A 23868-nucleotide genomic window follows, 5' to 3' on the forward strand; every position below is an offset into this window, starting at 1 on the left:
ATATGTGTGTATATGTTTTTTTTTTCTTTTAATTAATATCTAAATTTATATCTGGTTATAAAGAGTTCTGTATACAGTTTTAAAAGATAAGATAATGATTGGAATGTACAAAGCCAATAACTGAAAATGTAAAATGCAAAGCAGAAAAAGAACGTAATTGAAAATAGCATTTAACCAAACAAATGACTGACTACAATAACATTTTAATTTTACGTATTCTGTCGTTAGTTTTTACGTTACCTTCCTATTAAATTACGATTTATTTGTAATTATTATTATTGTAATTATAATTGTTAGTCACTTATTTTAATAGAATATTTACTTAAATAATGCTCATGTCATCTCATATTATTATCAAGAGGGTTTATAATGTAAAATAACTCGGCATAGTATCTGTTTTAATAAAGCTAAAACGTTAAGTTTTAGCTTATAGCTAACGGGTAGAAGTGAGAACCCCTTGAATACGTAACGAAACATAACGTTGGTATTTCGTGTTAGAAGGAAGCTTGTTGTTATATGTTTCAACAGGTTAATTATTTAGTAGGGAGATATGCGAGGGACTGCCTGCTGTGGTCTACGTTATGTAAACATTCACGCTGTTAAATATTTATTGCTATCCTTTCTCCACCTCAATTTAAAACTACTTTTCTCTTATTATTTACGACACACCCTAAATTTTTTCCCCCGAAAATTTATTTTGATTTCGATAAAACATTTCTTAGTCTTCATTAAAAAAAGATTTTAATTATAACTGTTACCACTAAAAGCGTTCTGTTTATACTTCTGTGTTTTGTTTACGCTTTCTTTAACATTCTGTTTTATTTAATACAGAGTTTTGTTTCATTTTAAAAACCATTACCTAGTATTTTTACTAGGTTTTATTTTTTAATTTTATTATTTATCGATTCTTAAAAATAACATAATTTTAAAACATGTAGCTTACATTTCTTTTCATGTATATTCTTGTTTCTAAAATGCTTTATAAAAACATAATATTTCTTCGTATACATTATAGCTCACAAATAACACACATTTAAAAAAAATCCCTTTTGGCACGCCGGAAGGCGGAAGAAGATTTCACCAGTGCTAAGTAGGGGACAAAAAAGATTTCCACATTAAATTTAAGAAAAACTTCCAATGTACTCAATACGACAATGGTTGTATGTGAAAAAAGCTTCACATGTTTACGACAAGTACCATCTTATTACAATTCCAGCAATATTTTGGTCATCCCTTGCTGTAAATGTTGGTCATATCAAAAACCACTTTAAACCGATTCAATATTGTACCTGATATGATTTTTAGAGGTATGATTTTTTTCTTCGAAACCCCATTTTTCCATCCCCGTGCCAGTGGTTGGTGATATCAAAAAACTTTACTTAAATACGTTTTAAATAGTAGCAACTTTAAATAAACTCGATATTTTACTTAATAAGAAAGTTATAGCAATATTTTGCCTTTTCGAAACCCCCCCAAATTTTCACTCGCATGATCCGATATTGGCCATTATCGAACACGACCGAGATTTTGGGACGAGTTATTTTTAAGAAACAATTTGAAAGTAATTGGCGCAAAATTACGGCAGTTATCGTGTCCACAAGAAAGTGAAATATATATATATATATATATATATATATATATATATAAATGCGTATATAAACTTTTGAGCTGACTCGTAGACTGCATAACTATTATGATTATAACACTAGAAAATGTATTAGTATTCTAAAAGTTTTATATCTAATCATCGTTGAAAAATTATATCATTCTCAAAGATAAAAAATAGAAAACTTTCTGTGACCATGTTTAATAAGGAAAGTAAAAAGTAGACTGGTATCCCATTTTCTTTTTCACTAATTCGAAAATACTGTAGCTTATCAGTGTGTATACATCCAACAAAACTGTAGACTTGTCTCTATAAGGGATCCTTTCACTTCGTTTGCCACAAGAAGTGGTTGTAAAATAAACATAATTACTTTTAAAGAAAGCGAAATTAATATAATAATATGTTAATTTCAATATTTAGTTTTAAAAAGATTATTTGCAAAAACATTACAATAATTTAAAACATATAACTAGCACATATTCACAGCTTAATTTAACAATCGTCACCTGGAGATTGAGTATTAAGGTAAGGTAAGATAAAATAATACTATCAATGAAACAAGAACATTAGTTAGCAGTCTTAGTAGATAATAAACAGAGGTAAAACATTACTGAATACAAAAAAAATTGTTACTGCTAATACATCATAGTGTCATCGTAGGAAAAACAACTACTTGCAATATAAAAAAATATATAGATCTATTATAAATAACAATAATTAAAAAAAAAAAAAAAAACAAATTAAAAGAAATTAAAATAAATTTCAAAAAAAGGTAAATTTACTTGTAAAGGTAAATTTACTTTATAAATTATCCACTTATTCCTATATACGTTTTATCGTTAATTCTCATTCTATCTATACAGCAACATTACACATTTACAGTTACTGGTAGATGATAATGAAGTTTTTAGCGTGCGAAAAATATCATAATTCAAATTGGAACTGAATACAAAGAAAATTTAGAAATTACATTTACTCGCACTATTATTTTTCATTTACAATTTACCGATTACATGTATTTTTCAATCATTCAAAGATAATATCTACAAGGATAATTTTATATACGTAAAGATAATTCAGAGGTATTAGAACAGTAGAAAATATAACCGTTTCTACTCCACATATATTGCCATTCCCTTGGCTCAATAGATGGAACAAGTTTTACCGAGATCCGAACCTGGAATATTTTTTTTTTTAGGAAAAATTTATTTTCATTTTCAAATTGGTAGATCGTCTTCCACCTTTTCCAATAATCTTTATTAGATATCGCAAATGTAAATGCCGGAATGAAAAATGTTTAGAATATGAAATATCTTTTTATTTTTAAGGGAAATTTACCTTTTCAATATTTTTTTTAGAAATAAGCTTTTTATTTTTAAGGGTGTTTAAAAAATTATATTCTGGATAATCGAATAATATTACATAATTTTTTGGATTATACAGAGTTTGTTCATTTTCGTTTTATTTATTTATTTTTTTTATTTTATTTGAATGACTTTTTTTTTAAAATATGTAATAAATCTGTAATAAAAATTATATTCTGACTTCCTTTTTGCAAATGTAGGCCTGTATACTTTATGAGTATTTGAAGATAAAAGTCGAAATAATAGAAAGAAATTTCTTTTAAAAACAAAAATTTAACTGAATATATTTTACAAGACATTTTCTGGCTCATCAATTAAAAAAAAATTGGGTTTTGTAAAATAATTTTGAATTATAAAAAAGTATTTTCATTACATTTTATTACGTTTTTTTGGATAATCGTTACTTTTATCATTAAGTTTTAACGTAAATTTTAATTTTCACTGCTTTTGTTGTTTTTTCGTAACGTTCTGTTTTATAACATCAAATTCAATTTAAACTGGTCTATATTTAGGAATTTGTAAAATATGTTTGACTAAATTGTTGAAAAAAATTTGTTAAGAAAAAAATCGACTAGAAAAAACTATAGTATTTGAAATAATAAAACAATATTTTGTGGTTACTAATAAAAAATTCAATTACTAATAAAAATTCGGATATGCAAGATAAAAAGCATAATTACTTAAAAGTGATTTGTCATATGACTGCCCAAAAAAGGATATATAAGGATATATATATAATGTGTTTAGGACGCTTGTACGTACGGATGTATGTTTCATCCACCGTAGCTCAACGGCCTAATCGATTTAGATGTATGATCCCGCGTTGGAATCCTTAAGTTAGGATTCAGAAGAGTCATAGGCTATATAAATATGTATATAAATAAATAAATATATATACATGTGTGTAGTAGTGAAGGTTTGCAGGTTGAAGCACAAACTTTAATGAATTGAATTAATGAAATATGAGCTTATATCCGTGTAACTGAATGATTCAAATCAATCGAATGAATAATATTACAAAAAAATAAAAAATAAATTAGATTTACGTTAAATAAAATAAAATAACATTAAGTAAATTAAAAAAAATTCTGTTAATTAAAAATTTCTTTTTAATTACAATGGGCTTCGAGTGGGGGCTGCTTGTGGGACTAGAGTGGTGAGGTGAGTACCTCTTCACCAATCATCACCCATACTGGTAACAAACGGGGTGTTTCGGGGTGTTGCAATGGGGTTCTCTTATAATATCTCTGCACATAAACGTCCAGTTTTCAAAATTAAAACAGAGTATTTCTTAGAATGCTGAAGGCTAACTTTTAAATGCATCAGGTACACCCTCGATCTAACAGATCACGGTTATTCGGAAATGTTATATCTTCGCAACCAATCTTCCGATTTTCAAAATTCAAACATGGTATTTTCTAGTATAAAACAAAATCACGGTGGAACCAAACCAGAACAAAAACTGCAATGTTTTTTTTCGACAGTCGTGTTATAATTTTTAATAATTATCTCTTGTTTTTTTTTTAACTATTTTGTAACTGAAATTATTTAATTATTATAATTGAACTACACACGAATTACAAATATTAAACTTTTAATATAATTCAACCAAAATTAATATTTTTTTTTACATAATTTTAACTCATATTAAATTCATTTTTATTTAAATATGTTAATTTTTATGCACGACTAAGTTTGATAAATTTAATTTAAAATAGTAAGAATATATTATCTAAAAAAAACAAAATAATAATGTGAACGATATATTTTAATAACAGTTAGTAACTATTTCACTTAAAAATATATGTATTTTTTGTAAAAACAACTGGTCAATTCATTCTATCAAAGTGCAGACGTATCGGATGAAGCTTCACCGTCTAGAAAGCACCTTTTATAAACATAATCTCGTTTATTAATATGTATGTACTATATATATATATATATATATATGTGTGTGTGTGTGTGTGTGTCAGAGCTACCTTAAGTGATTCTTTGTCTTTGGTATACCTGATTACTGTTTCTGGTTAATCAGCGATGCATTTTTCATTTGTAATTTCGATTTCCTTGACAAAAATCATGGATAAAATTTTGATGTCGACATAAGCGGTAATTCAATAACATTTAATAATAATTTTATTAATTTTAAACCGTTACATGATGGTAATTTCTATTTCTAAATTTCACTATGTCAAATAAGTTTTTATGTATCCTCCATCGGGTTGTTTGTTTACATTAACGTGTATAACTTTCCTGAATTTTTCTCGCTATTAATTTATTGTATTATAAATGCATGAATCAGCAATTTACTTATTTGTTATTATAATTTACGTTAACATAATGGCTTTTGTATCGTTTTTTTTTTTGAATCCGAAAATAAATTCCAGATGACGGATTTTATTCGATACTTACCCATTAAGAAGGCGTCAACGTAATTCTACCGTGTAATAATTTATATATATATATTTTTGGACATAAAATATTTTTAATATCTGTAATATAATTTATAATGTTTTATTTGCGGCAGCTAGAAGTTTTTATTACGTCTAGACTCTAACTAAAGGCATTATCGGTTACCACAATTGGCGATGACTTTAGTGGCGCCATTGGAACTTGGTGAGATACGACTCTAAGTAGGTTCTTGCTGGACGATGGTGCGTATTGTTTCACAATTTCACAAGCTTTATTTGTAATGTACTGGTTTCCAACTTTTAAATGCTGGAAACTAGTAGTATCTCCAGATGTGTTGCTGTACTAACGATATGAATTAGTGGAAATGATAGAACCCTCTTCGGTTTTATTTTTAATAGCATTCACTAACTTCACTCTCGGGCACTAACAGAAGGGATGACTATTTTCCCAAATTCCTCAACTATGTTAGGGGTACTCGCGAACATTTATGTTTTCCTTTATTTATTTCTATATACGTTTCATCGTTAATTCTCATTATTCTATCTATACAGCAACATTACACATTTACAGTTACTGGTAGATGATAATGAAGGTTTTAGCGTGCGAAAAATGTCATGCTTCACCGAGATTAAATCCGGGACCTCCAGATGAAAGGCCGAGGGGCTACCAATTTGCCAGGGAGATCGCCAATCCCAAGTGATTATCCCAATTACTTCCTTAACATCTCTTTTCTGTAACTAAATTGTAATTATTGACTATCGTCTATTTCTCTTCTTAATCTTCTATTCAGAATTCTGAATAGGAGCTTTCCTGACAACAAACTTAAACTAATTGCCGTAATAATCTTGATATTTTATTAGTGGTGGCACGTCTACAGGCACTGTGGAACTGTAGAACCTCATATTTCTATTTGATGTTATCGATAAAATTTGATATAATGAGTCATTTTTTTTATAATTCTTTCTTTATACTTGTACAATATGTAATCCTTAAGCTTAATGTCAGTAGCCATACCCCAGTTTATGTTAAGGATTCATAAATCTTTGCACGGAACTGTGCGCTTCGCAGTTCCAGCAGCGTGGTGTTTGGCTGTTGTGCGCATGCGCACAACAGCGAAACTGCTGTGATATAGCATGCATATCATAGCTGCACAGGAAGGCTGTGAGAGAGAGGGTAAAACGGTCGCTCCCGCAGTACCGACCCTGGTTTGCTGGTGGAAGGTAGTTTTTTTTTACTCCGCGTGTTATGGAACGTTCTTTGTTCGTTCTCTTTACTAGTTTAGTCGGTGGAAGGAATATGAAAGTTCGTTTTTTCAGTAGCGATCAGAAGATGGCAGAAAGCAAGGCTCTTTGATTACCAAATTTGTCCAAAAACACGCTGGAAGGGCGAAAGTGTAGGTAATTAGTAAAAAATAATTATGTCTTTGTTTCTGAGCATATAGAAATTTAAACTAAGCACCAGAAGACTATAATGTTTTTAAGCAGACATTTTATTAAGTTATCTAATAATACTAAAAAAATATTATCTGTATTGATATTTTATTATTTATTTGGATAAACCGAATACGGGTTTTAAGCACAATGTGGTTACCATATTCTAGAATGTGATAAAGTGTAGAATTAGATTATCTTGCTTCCAGCTATTCTATTTGATTCATTTTTTTCGGTTCTTCTATTTTACAGAAAACTAACCATGACCTTGAAAAGGCCCAGAAAATTTTTTTTTTGGAGTTTCACTCCTACTAATTTTAGATACAAGCCACCATTGTATTTTACTTAACCTTATTTTTTGAGGATTGAAATATTTTTTCCAAATCCCATTTGTTGCAGATTATATTACACAATTTTAGCATTTTTTATAATAATTATTTACTTAGACACCTACATCTATTGATAACTCAATTTGGTAATAAATCACTAAAATTAAAATTTAATACATAAATAAATTAAAAAAAAAAAAAATAATAAATGCAATGATAATATTAACTTAAGATTTTTGTCTGTGTTGTAAATAGATTTAAGCTAATAAGAAAAAAAATTGTTTCGAACTTTAAAAGTGATTGTTATAGTTTCTGAAGTGATTTTTTTTTCAGTTGGTCTTCAACAAGGAGATAGATAATATTTTTTCATTTTATTTTATAATAAAAGTAATGTACATTGCCAAAAGGAAAATCTGTTGACTGTAAGCTTTTTATTTTAGGATATAAAAGCAATATTCTTCAAACTTGTATCTTGTATTAAGAGATTCATATTCTTACTTTAAAAAATAAGTATCGTCATATTATTATTATTATTTTTTTTGTTCAAATATTCGTAAATATACAAGATATATAAATAACTATAGGAAAATTAATATTTATTTAATTACAATGAAGCTAACGCTACTTTTCAACATAATCCTCGGCTACATTTGGTCACATGTTCCATCTTCCTGTGATCTTTCTTTATCCAATGGTAAATTCTGTTTGTCACTTTATTTTTTAGCATGTCAACAATGTTACTCACTGTTGATGTATATTGTTCTTCCAAATAACAACAATAAGGTGGGCTTTACTGTCCCAAAACTACAACATCACTCTACCGGTAGACGGGTAGGTTTTGAATTTTTTCTGGAAGGTAAAAACAAATGTTTTCAGTCCATACTTTGACATTTGAATTCCGCTCAAAGGATGTATCAAAGATTCATCACAAATTATAATGCGATTTAATTCAGCTTATCTATCATGAACAATGAATTGTACAGTGCAGATAATTTCTTTACAAATTTCAATAATTTCCCAAATACATTTTGCGTTTGCCTTTGCGAATATATATTTCATTAATACAATTTTGCAAAGCGTGAGCCGAAACTTCTACCATTCTTTTGCTATGATGAAATCGGTGATTCTTGTTCAGGCCGACTTAAATTATTCGATCCACTTATAAAAGTTTTCCCTGTAAATACTTATTTTACGACTCTTTTAACATATGCCAATTAATTTCAACCGGATTTACACTTTCAAAAATACAAATTTTATCATAGCATGCTCTTCTATGGTGGAATATAAATATCATGTCGATCTCCGTGGAGGAGTATCCTATCAGCCTTTCATCAGCAGGTCCTGGGTTCGAATCCTGTCAGGCTTGGCGTTTTTCATACGCTACAAATTTCTATATCTCACTTACAAGCTAAAGCTTACGTAGAGCTATCATTAAACCAATAAAAAAAAAAGTATTAAAATATTTTTGAATAAACAAGAGGAGAAGATTAATAATAATCGAAATTATTTTTAAACAGGTGTTATTTTATATCTTAGGAATGCTTGCTTGAACGACAGACATTTTTAGTTTATTTTATTAAATCGTTTTTCCAATTTAACCATTGGTATTTTAATTATTGACTACTAAAATAAACATTATATTAACTATAATAATATTAATGTCAAAATAATGTAATTATAATATTATTATAATTAACTTATTAAAACTATTTTAATGGTTAGCTTGTCATCCATATTTAAAATTATAGAATAATATAAGGTATAGATATTTTTTCACGTTCGTCTATTTATATTTTAAACTCAAATTTTCCAAAAAAATTCTTAACATCTGGCTTTTTTTAAATTTATCTCAATTTTATGCAATGTAATCGAAGCAAATGGATTATACTATTAATCTATGCAAAAGAAATTAATTTAATTTAAAATATTTAAAAATAAAAAATTATTTCAATCGTTGGCTGTAATTATTTGTTATTACAGTATTAACTCTTTACAAAAGTAAGTATCATGCATATTACACAATCAATTACAATTTAGGTGACATGGTACAGAAGGGTATTTGTTAAATATAAGGTTGATATGAAATTAGTAACCAACACAAATACTTTTTTAAATAAAATTATCCTGACATGATATTCTTTTTATATTTTTAATTATTTTTTCGAATAATTTACTCAATATTTATTTCATCTACGTTGTTTTTTTGAAATATTATTTTCTAATTAAACAATTAAAAATGTAGAGATTATTCAAATGCGAATCAAATCTAAATGAATCTAATTAAAATTTTAATTAGTAAAGATAATTAATTAAGCAGTTATAAAACATTTTGTTTGCTTGTTTGCTTTTATATATGTATTTAGTATCCTATTTGCATAAATGATTTACATTACAAACATCAAATTGTAATCTCGTAAATCCTTTAAAATAAACATTTAGGTTTTTATTTCTAACTGATTCTCGTTCTACATGAAAATCAGCTTAAAAAAAGCAGAGCAGCTAACGCTGTTTTGGTATAAACTTGGTTATCGGCTTAAATTATTGTACATAGAGGTGTAATGTTCGAAATTACTTAAGAATTTAAATTTCTCTGTGTATTTTTATTTTATTCTTTTAAATAATATATTTTTTTATCACGTTTACATTATGTGATAGTAATTTTAAGATACATGTCAGTACTTCTTTATTTTACTCGCGCTCTTTCAAAGCTGTTGCGTGTTCTATGTCTAGTGTGAACAGCATTACTACTTTTTAATAGTTCTTAATAAAACAATTAAATTCAAGGGAATTTTTAGGAATTAAAGTACAATGTATTTTAATCTTTAAAATGCTACTAACACTGTCACTGATCATGAGAACAAATAACTCAAGTACTATAATATGTTTTTCTACAATGTATCATCTATGATGATTTAGTCGTTTGTCTTTAGCATCACTTTTACCTAATTAAGTTGTGTTTTTGTGATTGAAGTTTGTTTACTTTAACTGTTTTTACAATTTTATATATATATAGAAAACATTTCTAGAACACTGTTTCCGATAATTACATGTTAAAAGAAAGCCTGAATTTTATTACATTTGAGTTTGTAAAAAACAACCATAACCACAAAAATTATGGTGCATTATATATATTAATAATAATAATTTCAAATTAGCAAATTATTTTTTAATTATTAATGGTATAATCAATATTTAAAATTTATTTATTTTTTCAATCTAGTCTCTTCTCGTTGTATCAGAAATCCCAGAGGACTTCACATCTTCACAATTAAAATTTAATTAATTATTTTTTCATTTTTGAAAGTATATGTTTGAAGCGTAGCTTTATATGGAAGTGAAACTTGGACGATCGGATTACCTGAGAAGAAAAGATTAGAAGATTTTGAAATGTGGTATTATAGGAGAATGTTAAGAATCAGATGGGTGGTTAAAGTGATAAATGTAGATGTGTTTCGGCAAAATGATGACGAAAGAAGCATTTGGAAAAATGTAGTTAAAAGATCAGACAGACTTATAAGCCACATATTAAGGAATCCTGGAATAGTCGCTTTAATATTGGACGGACAGGTAGATGGGAAAATTTGTGTAGGCAGGCAACGTTTGGAATATATAAAACAAATTTTTAGGGAGGTAGGATGTCGGGAGTATATCGAAATAAAATGACTGGCATTAGATAGGAAATCTTGAAGAGCTGCATCAACCAGTCAATTGACTGATGAAAAAAAAAATTAATAGCACATTTTTTATAAAAAAAAAAAAAAAAAAAAAAAAAAAAATTAAATAAATTTATTTTTATTTTTGTGATTAATGGGACAATTAAGATTACATCAAAATTAAAGCAAATTCTTTAAATGGGGATTTATTTTCAAATTGATATAAAAAAAAGGCTAAACTTTTATTGTATTTGTGTGTAATTTGTTTTATTATCTACTCAGAATTTTGGCTATATTACATATCTATAATCATTTAAAAGCCTTAAATCTGTTCGTTATACCAAGAAAAGAATATGAATATTTTAATATATTACATGAAGTCAGAAAAAAACCTTTTGACAAATTAAAAAAAATTATATTTTTTCTTAATGAATGATGGGAACATCATTTTATTTTCTTACTGTATATGTTTATAGATCAATATGTCAGTACTTTTATGATATAATTGTTTTTGAATTTCGAATCATCTTTTGTTATAGAATTAATTTAATAAATAAATAATGATTAATAAATTGATAAAACTTTTAATTTTTGAATGTTATGAACAACGAATTTTGTAAATTTTTAATCAACTGTTTGAAAGTTTTCCTCCAACAAGTTTTGTTAGTGTTTCATTTGGATTTTCTATGGACCGTTGTCATCAATGTTAGTTTGCATTTTATTTATTTAGTAGAAAAAAGGTGGGCCTACTGCTCGCCGCGGAAATATTACATGGATTATGTTTCATTGCATATGATTTTGTAAAATGTTTTTGACAATTGCAACTGAATAACGTTCATAAATTTAGCGAACTAACAACAACAAAAACTTTTACAACGATAAGCTTTAAAATCCTGAATATATTTAGTTGTTTCTTGATTTGTGATTATTTTAACACAGCTCTAACCCCAATGTTTTCCCTTTTCATCTCCAAAACATAATATAATTTCAGATACATCGTTCATATAAAGAAGTATAAACGTTCAAACGAATGAATCGTTCGTGCACTGTGCTCAGCTGCCCGGCGCACCACGTGGTCTGCTCTGCGCCATTAGAAACTAAAATAAAAATGTGAGCACGTGCATCAAAGAAACAAATCCACGCACCAACCTGTTTTATGGAAAGTAATTTATTTAGGTTTGGTTTAAATTTTTTTTATTCTTTTCCTTGTTGCGCTTTTGTTCTTCTGTTTTACCTTTGTCCCTTATGCTTTTTTTTATATAAATTCTGTAGATTTTGTATTTTATTTATAAAAATTTCTCTGCTTTACATTTCCTCTTTCTTTATATTTAGTTCTTCCATTAATTTAAAGTGATTTGATTTACTCCTATATGTTAAAAAATAGTTAATTATTTTCCTCTTTAACCTGTTTTACTACTTTATTTAAATGTTCAAAAAAGCATAACGTCATTTTTGTACTGAGTCAATAATTTTTTTTAAATTTATAATAAATATACTTCTTCACTTAATTTTAGTATATTTTTACTTTTGCACATTAGGCTTCATAATTTCCTTTTAAGATTTTATTTATTTTTCAGTTATTTGCTAACGTTATTGTTTGTGCTACGAGGTGTATGAGAAACGTAATGAGACTGAATATTTACATACCAAAGTTTTTATTTTTTTCAAACAACAATATTATCTCCTGCAAAGTAGTTCCCTTGACCAGCTATACACCGGCATAGTCGTTGTTCCCACTCCTGGTATTAGCGCTGGATGGCTTCAACTGGTAGGGCTTTTAACTGGTCGGTCACAGTCTTTTGAATGTTCTCCAGAGTTCCAAAATGACGTCCTTTTAAGAGATGTTTCAATTTCGGGAAAAGGAAAAAGTCACAAGGATTCAAATCAGGTGAATAGAGTGTTAAGGAACAGTAGGAATGCGTTTTGAGGTAAAAAATTCCGTGATGGAAATGGCCGTGTGACACGGGGCATTTTCATGATGAAGACACTTTGTCTGGTCTCACGCGAATCACTCTTTTCCTGAGCCTTTCAAGGACACTTTTGTAAAACACTTGGTTGACAGTTGGTTCTTGAGGAAAAAATTCTTTATGCACGATACTCCTACTGTCAAAAAAGCAAATCAGCATGGTTTTGATCTTTGATTTGCTCATTCGACATTTTTTCGGTAGAGGAAATGACGGAATGTGCCACTCTTCACTTTGCCGCTTTGTTTCAGGATCGTACTCAAATATCCAGGATGTGATCACACGATTGAAGAATCTTGGTCATTGTCAATCCTCTCAAGAAGCTGAACGCACACATTTCTTCCATTGTCCTTGTGTTCCGTTGTGAGGTTTTTCGGCACCAATTTCGCACAAACCTTTCGCATGTCCAAATTGTCTGTCGAAATTTGATGTACGGTGAAAGTGTTTAAATTTAACTGTTCACTCATCATCCTTATTGTTAAATGACGGTCTGATCTCACAAGAAGGCTCACACGCTCAACGTTTTCGTCAGATTTTGAAGTTGAAGGTCTTCCTGAGCGAGGTTGATCTTCAACGTGTTCTCGGCCTTCCAAAAATGATTTGTGCCAGTGGAAAACTTGTGCTCTTGATAAGCAATGTTCCCCATAGACCTGTTTCAACTTTTCAAACGTCACTCACGGATTCCGTGAGTGACGTTTAACACGTTAAACTTGTGAAGTTTAACACAAAACTTGATTGCACAACGTTGTTCTAAATTCCGATGTTCCATTTTCGTAGCACACAACAAAAACACAACTTCACTGTTGGCGCTGTCAAAAATAATGTGTTAGCTGAACGGAGTTGAAACTCGTACTGAGCATGTGGAAGGGATAAACAAACCGTTCTAGCACAGACCGGTAGACACAGCTTTGCTAGATCGCTTGCAGTGTTACCAATCTCATTACTTTTCTCACACACCTCGTATATATAAACATTTATTGTGTCGAGTAATATCCGCCTTTGTTAGGGTAACTCCTCTATGTATTTACTACTGGTTCAAATAATAAATAAATGGCATTTATCACTTCGTAATTAGATAAAACTCCTTTAATATTTGAATGGTTAATGCACGATAATATATAAGTGTATATAAATGCATTTAATGATTTCATAAATGATACATTCTTAAAGAATACATATATATTATATTTTGTAAGTTTGTACGTTGAGTCAATGAAGATTGAGACAAAAAGACCTTTTAAGTTTTTTTGGGGATGTTTTAATTTTTCTATACTTATTTTTAAAAATAATTAGATAAAATAACATTCCGAAATGTACTTATTTTGAATACAGTTTTCGGTCAGTTGGAATAATGTATTAAAAGTATATATATATGTGACTGTATGTATATATGCATATATACATACTAATAGACTGTATACATATGTACATATGGATGTATAATATACATTTATGTATATATGTATGTATATATATATATAATCAGTATGAATGTAGAATGAAAATAGTCCCTTTTTTGTTTTTTGACCAGTGTAGGTTGAAATTTTAGGTTACACATAAAACTGTTCTCTAAATGGGAAACTACGAAAAACTCTTTAAATGATTAATGTTCTGAATTTTTATTCGTAGTTATGCCCGGTGTTATATTATCATATAAATTTGTTTAAAAAATAAAATAAAATTACTTGGAGCAATAATTTATCACTTGAATACGTTAGAAAATATTAGATATTAAATAATACATTTTTTTCCCCGGAATATTTCTTTTTTTTGTAATTTTTATGAAGTTTTTTAGTATTTTCATTTAGAATATGAAATTAAATGAGGGACTAACTCGACAACAAAGCAAAGAAGTAGGTCAACGGAAATGAGAGATTGCAAGGCTTTTTGTTTTGTATTGTGATCAAATAATACTTCACGCAACCTTGTTTTAATCGTGATTATGCTGGATGCTCGTTTTTTTGTGTCTCTCTTTTTTATGCTTTATTTCATCTTTTTTTTTTTTTGAGTCTTATATGTTTAATTAAAAATTAGTAATGAATATGTTTTTGAAATTGTTAATATTATTACAATGGCAATTCATCTACAATAATTTAATTTTAACTTTTAATTTGTTCTACCTTTAATTTTTTTTTCTTTTTGTTTGAGTTTATATTTGTTTAATTTAGATCAGTCAGATGGTTTTTATTCCCAGTTTTTATTCCATGTTGTAAATTTTACATTTATCTATATAGATACGGCGTTGGTAGTAATTCCCTTTAAAATACCTACGTTTCACAAAATCCAATAGAAATATTACAGTAATTTTATTCATTACGGTTGGTTCCATTGGTATAATACATTTTTTTTTCTTGCGAATCGGTTCTGTATTTTTAACGGGAATTTTTTTCTATATTATTTAATTGTAAAGCTGTATATGGTTAATGTTATTTCTTTTTTAATACCAATTTTTTATTTAATTCCTTAATAACCCTTTTTTGCTTTTTTATAATTCTTAGTCATTTTAATGTGGTTTTCTTTTTCTGTTTCGGCTCTGGAACCACCGTAAGGAATTACATCATAGGATGAGTGAGGATGATATATATATGAATGGTAGTTATGAATGAAGTTTAGTCATGTACAGTTTCAGGTCAACCATTCATAAGATGTGTGATTAATTGAAACTAAAATACCAAAGAATACAGGTAATTCACAATTTAGTATTCACATCTATAAAATTAACTGCCTTTGCTAGGATTTGCACCTTAGGACCCTTGACTTTGAAATCAGCTTCGCGATGATAAGTTCACCACTAGATCAACCCGGTGGATCATTTTTATAGGTTATGTTTTAATTTTCAACTTAAAGTTTTATGGTTAATATTTGTCCATCATTATTAACAACTTATTTTTCATCAATACCGTGGTGTAACAATTAGTGATTATTGTTTTTAAAACTTGATTAAAGTAATTAAAGTAAAACGTGTCAAATTTAAAACGTGGAGTAAATTATATTGATCTTCTTAAGTTTAATGGTTATAATAAATATAATTACTTTTAAAAAAAAATAATTAGTATAGCCAGAATTACATTCATGTAAAGGAGAAAACCATATTAACCAAATGTTTAACAACAAAAAAATTGCTTGAATTTCGGGAAAGGGAAATAAACCAAACATATATTTATCATTAGAATTCTCTTTTGAAAGAGGCTGAAGCTGTTACTTTAACAAATTAAGAAAGAAATCTTATTCACTATTTTTAAACAGCAGTGGTGTTAGCTAGAGACAGTTTATAACTGCTTTTAGCTTTCTGTGTGCTGCGGTAAGAAAACATGAATTTAAAAATCATATCGGAGATATAAATGTGACTAGAGATGTTTATTTTTTTAAAATTTAATCATCATTTGTACTCACAAAGATTAATTAATTAACAAACTTATACAAATTTTTTTACGTGATAATTTTCCAAATTATGTTTTAAAATTAATTTATTTTTCATTACTTTATTATAGGTTACGGCATAGAATTTCTAGTTGGTATGGCATTTAAAAAAGTAAAATTAGGCTACTAATGTAATAAAAATTCGTTTACTAACTGTGTTTTATTGTTTTAACAATTAAATAACCACGTGAATAAAAGTGTTCAATTTGTATAATTATGGACTTTGAAGGAAAAAAAGCATAACATCAATTAACTCCCTTATATTACGACTAATCTGATTGCCACCTTATAGCAGCTACTGATTTGATGATTAGGATAAATCAATTTTTGTAGTTTTTTAAAAAAGTGCCTTGCCTGACTGGGAATCGAATTCAACGTCTCCGGTTGAAAGACAGAGACGCTATCATTCCGCCAGGAAGATCGGTGTAATTTCCAAGTAGCGCTTAGGTTATAATTTGTCCCTTTATTTTGTGAACTTATCTACTAGGAATTTTTTGTTTTTTAGGAGCGGAATAATGATAAAATAACGGCGAATTTGATATAAGAATAGCAAATTTAAGGTCATAAAATAAATGTCCTTTACCTCAGTCCAAAAGTGAAATGTGTTTTTTTTTTTTTTGTAGTAGGAAGGAAAATTTTTATAGGCATAATGTGGTTTTGAATCACATTATATTAATATGAGACCTTCTTTTGTGGGTCTTCGCAATAAAGCCATTCCCATTTTACAACATGGGATTCCGAGTCCACCTTACGGTATTATCCCGTATGTTACGTTTCACTTAACACCCTGCACTTTTGTTGGCCTCGCACTTTCGTTTTATTTGTGTAAGATTCAGAGGAAATTATTTACTCCTACCCTTCTTCCTCCGTCTTTGTTCGGATAATGTTCATCATTATCGAGGATACTATGTGCCACGTCCTTTCTATACGCATCATAGTCCCCATGATGTTATTTGGGAAAACTACGCCGAATTCTCTATGCTGCCCACAAACTGATTGCCCACAAACGTTGTATTCTTCGGTGTCTTTCTCTCCGCAGTAATCTCACTCTGCAGAGAGTATCAATCCCGCACGCCCAGTTATGCTTTGAAATACCATTGTCCGGTAAGAAACTGGGTCGACTCCTACTATAATTCCCCTTGCTTATGGTTTATTCAACTCTGGATGGCCTTTGGGTCCGACCATCTGTCCTTCGTCGACAGCTCTATCTCTCCTGCCATTTGAGGGCAAGCGAAGCCTCCGCATCTGCCCAGTACATCTCCTCTCTTTTTCAGACGAGAACCTTCAATGGTGCAAGTCCGGTCACTATACCAACGGCAACATCCGGTATGGTACAATCCGAGACGGCGAAAGTGAAGCCCAATCTTTTGCAACGCGAGACACTAATATTTATCGCCTCGTTCCCAGTGTCTGTATAACCGTCCGTTCCGTCTTGGCCATCTTAATGAGTGCCATGTTGGTAGAAAAATCGGTCAGGACTGCCCCAATGGAAGAAATGAAATTTTTAAAAGGAATTTTTGTCATTTCCTTTCTACAGTTTATAAGAGGTTACACAGTTTATTCAGTAAAGTAAGGTAACGGGTAAATTTCCTCATTAATAAAAAGAATGGTTACTGAAGTTTGTTGATGTTGAAATCTTTTTCCGAACTCACATATGCATAAATTCTTTCTTTTTTTAGATTTTTTTGTAAAAATAATAGTAACTGAATCCATATGCAATCTTGATTAGGATTTACACAACATCCAATGGCTATATATTTAAGCAGTTGGACCTGTCCATTGTTTTCTTTAGTATTTATTTTTTTATAAAATGTTCATAAACTCAGTTCTGAATTTTTTTCTATGAGGTACCTAATTACCTATTGATTAAGTAGTAAATATTTTGTGCTTATTATTTAAATTTGTATATAACATGTTTAACCTTTTGTTTACCTATGTGTTATTCATTATTGATTAATTTTGCACATTCTTTTCTTGTACAATACTGCCTAAATACAGTTCTGTTTACTGGTAATTTTATGGAGTAAACAGATAAAAAAGTAATTCAACAGTGGAGAATACATAAATGAGAAATTAAAACGTATTAATAAATTAACTGAATAAAAAATTAATTATTTCATTACTCCATACATCTTATAATTGTTAAATAATCAAGCAGTAGCTTAGATGCAAATAAGGAACTCAAAAATGGGTTGTCAAATCAAAATATTGACAAATTGAAGACAGCAAACCATACAGATTTTCTTCATATTAAAGCAAATATTAAATAAAGAATACAGAAAATCAATAGCACCATAAAAAAATTCACAAGATGGTTATAGATTATTTTTAGCACAGTTCGTTTTTTTTTTATTAATATCACATACCTTATAGTATTTTAAACAAATTTAAATTAAAAAAATTTATATTTGTATCTACTTAAACAACTTAGTTTTGATATGATGCTTGATATATATTCACGTAGACTTGAAAATTTATTTAAATAAAAAAGTAACTTGAATTGAAAAATTCTAGTATCCGAAAATTAATGGTAATAAAATTTGTTTATCTATTCGATTACAAGAATTTTAATTTCTTCACAGTCTCAAGCTCATTTCACCTTAATTTTTGATTAGTTTTTAGGAAACTGAAAGCTCGGATTAATGTTTTCCAACATTTAATTTACCTTTAACATTCGTAGACTATTTACATGAAATTTTGTACGTATGTATTGAATGGACGTATGTATTTAATTTCATACATCAACCGTTTATATTTAATAAATGACTATTTTTGTGCTATTTACATGTGAATATATATATATTCTCTTCAAATCTAGGGAAATATCATTCAATGTGAACAAAATAGAATATAACTATATGTTATTTCATTCAGTATGACAGTTTAATTATTGTATTTTGATATGTAAAAGACAGTGATTGATACTTTTTAATATGTTTTTTCTTTGTATTCTTTTTGTTATTCAGGTGGCATGGATACACATCGATCGTCAAATGATTCTCACAATACATCGTCACGTTATCGCCAGAGTGCCGCGGTTTAGTGTTTCGCATGATAACCAAAAAACTTGGTTATTACATGTCAGCGGTGTACAACAGGAAGATAGAGGTTATTATATGTGCCAAGTTAATACAAATCCAATGATTAGTCAAGTTGGATATCTTCAAGTAGTCGGTCAGTTACCTAATACATTTTCATTTTTTATTTTATATTTAACATATTTGTATCAAAATTTTTTCTGTGTAATTTCTGGTATTTTTAATTTTACGTACATAATTACGCACGCACGCGCAACACGTATGTACAATACTAATTGAAGTATGTGCAGTACTTCTTCGTATGTGTAGATAATTAATTTTAAGATAAGAATCCTTATTTTTTCTTAGAGATTGCCAAAATAATTTTTCTTATTCTCTCTACACATCTTTAGAATTAACGATATCAAATTTCAGTTTTATAGTGATCTGGTAAATGGAAAATTAGTGATATAATGATGACAAAATCCTTGTGGACTTTATCATTCATTTGTAAATCTAGTACCTCACCGATTTGACACTGCTGGTTTAAATATTTCCAGAACTTCTGTATTATTGAACTGCAGATAGAAAGAAAGAGATTGAAACAAATTTTTTACTAATCTTAAGAAAGATTTAAAAGGTGATGTTGGTTTCAAGAAAATCTATTTTTAATTTCCCCTCCTGAATTAAATCTTTCTATTAAATTTGTTAGAAATATCTAGGAGAATTATGAAATCCATCCTTAATTTTGTTTCAATTTCTTAAGGAATGATTAAAAGATTAGCCCAATGATTTTTTTTTTATTACTAATAAATGCTTTAATAATTCCATGAGGTAGATAATTCTTAAGTCCGGAACATATCGTCTACGTTCCACGTCCAAAACGGTAACAGCTGGACATGAGTACAATAAGCATAGCTGGCTAAAGGGGCTCCGAGTATTTATCGAACAAGTTATTATTTTTGATAGCAATGATCCCAACCTGTTTCCAAATACAAACATTATTTAGGTCGGGAATCATTGTTGGAAACAATGATGTAGTATCCGACCTGTCACTACTGGACTGGATTCTTTGGTCACCTGCAGATCATGTTTATTACTAAACGATATTTGGATACGGACTTATAACTTCTTTCGAGGTAGGAATGTAGCGGCTAGGGTCGATGATAAAACAGAGACCCCTTCCGTTGTCCGCATGATTCCACCGCGATGGCAGGCATAATAAGTACATGTATTTCGTTGCTTTGAGGACCTGGAGGCTTCGGTGGTGAGTAGAGGTCTGGGGTCAGTGCAGAAATTACGCATTCGCTTTCTTAATTTTTTTCTTTTCAGTGGAATTTTTTTCGTTCTTTTGAAACAAAATAAACTTGTTCAAAACGACTTAATGATTAGAGGGGAAAAATGTGTAAGATTCGGAGTCAAGAGTCTGATATCGTATACGAGCAGAAAACTCAGTAGGAAAAAAAAATATCTACATGGTTATCCACGAGCGGCTTTCAGATGAAATTCGAGAACAAATATCACACCGTTTTTCGTTGCTTAATAAACATATTTATGATGAAGAGACTGAAGAATTTTCACATCGGTTGACTGTTGTAAAAGTGCATCGAGGAGAAAAATTACGAAACAGCTTATTAATGACGTACTCATTTACATAGAATATGTCAGCTATCGAGTAATCTAAATCACGTTTTTAATTAAGAAGTTTATAGAAAAGCGTTTTGCTCAATACTGTTTTATTAGGTCCAGTACCAATCAGTGTTGTAAGAACTGGTGCTGTACATGAATAGTTGGTAAAAATATGTGTTGGTCAAATTGAAAACCTTCTTTTGAATCCGGTTAAAAAATAAACATTTCTTATCGTTTTGTGGAAATTTCTCTAACCCAAATTGACGTATAAAAAGTTACGATTACTCTGCTACCAAAATGGTTCCTATTTGCATCCGATTTGGTTTTTAGGATATTTCTTGATTACATTTAAAAAAAAAGCAACAATAATAACGTTACATAAATAGTAATTATAATACTTGCCCATTCATATACTATAATGTGTGGTTTTAAAAATCCCTTTCGGCACGCTGGGAGGCGGAGGTAGATTTCACCGGTACTAAGTAGGGTATAAAAAATATTTCCACCTTAAGGTTAAGAAAAACTTCAAATTTACTCAGTACGACAATGGTTCCATGTGAAAAAAGTTTCACTTGGTAGCATACGACAAGCCGCATCATACAATTCCAGCAAAATTTTTGTCATCCCTTGTCATAAGAGTTGGTCATATCAAAAATTGTTTTACACAAAAGTTTCAGGTAATGTTCAGAAGACTAAGGACCACTTTAAATCGAATCAATACTGTGCCTATTAAGGGAGGTATGATTTTATGTCTGCGAAACCCCGTTTTTCCACCCCCTGGGCCAATCGTTGATGATATCAGAAGAGTTTATTTAGATAGGTTTTAGGCTCTTATCAAAAGAATAGTAGAAACATTAAACGAATTCGATTTTTACTTAGTAAAAAAATTATAACGATATTTTATTTTTCAAAACCCCCCCATTCTCACCACTGAGATCCGATTTTGGCCGTTAACGAACTCGATCGAGATTTTGGGACGAGTGAATTTTAAGGAACAATTTGAAAGTTATTGGCGCAAAATTACGGCAGTTATCGTGTCCACAAGAAATTTAAATATATATCTTTATATATATATTTCTTGTGTGCGTGTGTGTGAAAGTGAACTCCTCCTAAACGGCTGGACTGATTTTGATGAAATTTTGTGTGTGTTCAAGGGGATTCGAGAATGATTTAGATTCACAATTTGGTGCACTGGAAAATGTTTTTTAATTAATTTTTTATTTATAAGTAGTTGTTGATTTTGGAATGTTTTACATTGGATCCGGCAAACTGCACTACCATCGCAGTATCGAATATTCAATAATATTCTGTTTTAATTTTAGTTTGTCCCGACAGTTAGTGCTGCGATCAAATTGAGAAAAATATTTCGTATTTTGTGTTATTATTGTGTTACAAAAAATCGCGAGAAAACAGTTTTTTAATGAATAAGAGGCTAATAAATCAGATGGAAATGTAAACAAAGGAAAACCAATCAGATCAATGCAAGATGGCCGCTGTCAAACACAACGACCAATCACAAAGAGCCCGTATGGCCGTTGCCAATGTAAACAAAATCACAACTGATTAAGTAACAAGTAGGCAGCACTGCGATCGCGTTTAGAATTGTGAGCTTACTGAGAAATATTATATTATTATTTATTGAAATAACGTTTTAAAGTGTAATTAAAAAATATACATTGTGCAAATTTGTAAGGTATAGTTTTGAAGTGAAAATGTTTTTTTAATTTATTTATGTGTTGTTGATCTTGGGATGGTTAAGGTTCACAATTTGGTCCGGTAGGCAGCGTGTGGGTCCGGTAGGCAGAGCTGTGATAGCGTTTCAGAAGTTTTTTTTTAATTTTTGGTTTATCAGTCAAACCCGGTAGTTGGTGCTGCGATCGGATTCTAGGAATTTTTTTTTATTTTGTTGCTTTTTCGCATATCAGTTACTTGCGTCGTAGCTTAGTGTTGTTCTTACATTAAAATTCGTATTTAGAGAATAGTTTGAATTAAATCCGATAGCTAGTGCTGTTCTGACAATTGGATTTATTTACATTCTGAATTTTATAAAGTTAAAGGTGAAATTTTATAAGGTTCCGTAATGTTTTGTAAGTTTCTTAATGTTCAGTATTAATTCTAATGATTTTGCAGCCACAACACTTTTCGTTAAAAAATTATTTTCCACCGAATACTGTGATTAAAGATTGGTGTGAATTAAATCCGATAGGTAGCGCTGTTGTTTTGCCATTTGGATTTGTTTACATTCTGACTTTTATAAAGTGAAAGGTTAAATTTTGTTAAATTGCTAATGTTCAGTTTTTTAAGGTTTTATGAAACTTTCAATTGTTGTCATTTAATCTGTATGTATACTCAGATCTAGCAATAGTATTGCCGAGTCTGCTAGAATTGCGCGCTTATTGCGAATATTATATTATATTATTATTTATTGAAATAACGTTTTAAAGTTTAATTAAAAAATGTACATTGTGCAAATTTGTAAGGTGCAGTATTGAAGTGAGTATTTTACATGATTTTTCATGAATTTTAATGATGTATACACGTGCATTCAATAACAATCAACTTAACCTACAAATTTAAATTGTCACTTCTCATTTGATTCTATGCAACTTATGAAGTATTGAACGGCTCTTTGAAAATAAAAATTTTAGTTTGTAAAATAAATTATAACATTTATAGAATTAAAATATAAGTTACTTATTATATAGTTTAAAGTATATTTAAAAAATTGAATTTATAATTTTTTAGCTGATTAATTTTATAAAAAGTTTTCTAAAATTATTTTTAATTTACAATTATCTAAAATTTGGTAAAATAGATGTTAAAATAAAGAATGTGAAAAATGATAAAAATTTCAACTAAAATTTTAACTACGTTGCTTTTTTACAGTGCTTTAATTTTTGTATTAATTGATTAATTAAGCTGTTACATGGTTATGAAACATCAAAATTATTAAATAAAAAAAAAAAATATGTAGGAGGTACTTTTTTAGAATGATGTTAAGTGAAAATTAGTAGTAATGTGGATGAAAATTTATTAATTACACTAAT

The 23868-nt window shown here is 29.1% G+C and overlaps 1 protein-coding gene across 2 annotated transcripts in view; it reads left to right on the forward strand.

Moving 5' to 3' along the window:
• DIP-delta (Dpr-interacting protein delta) overlaps nt 1–23868 on the forward strand; it is a 1030723-nt gene that overhangs the window by 712928 nt on the left and 293927 nt on the right. For both annotated transcript variants that reach the window (XM_075358853.1, XM_075358852.1), the window contains exon 3: nt 19142–19349. In XM_075358853.1, the coding sequence (XP_075214968.1) occupies nt 19142–19349 (208 nt within the window). The remainder of the gene's footprint in view (nt 1–19141; nt 19350–23868) is intronic.

This window comes from Lycorma delicatula, chromosome 3, assembly GCF_047948215.1.
Source record: "Lycorma delicatula isolate Av1 chromosome 3, ASM4794821v1, whole genome shotgun sequence".
Classification (NCBI taxonomy): domain Eukaryota; kingdom Metazoa; phylum Arthropoda; class Insecta; order Hemiptera; family Fulgoridae; genus Lycorma; species Lycorma delicatula.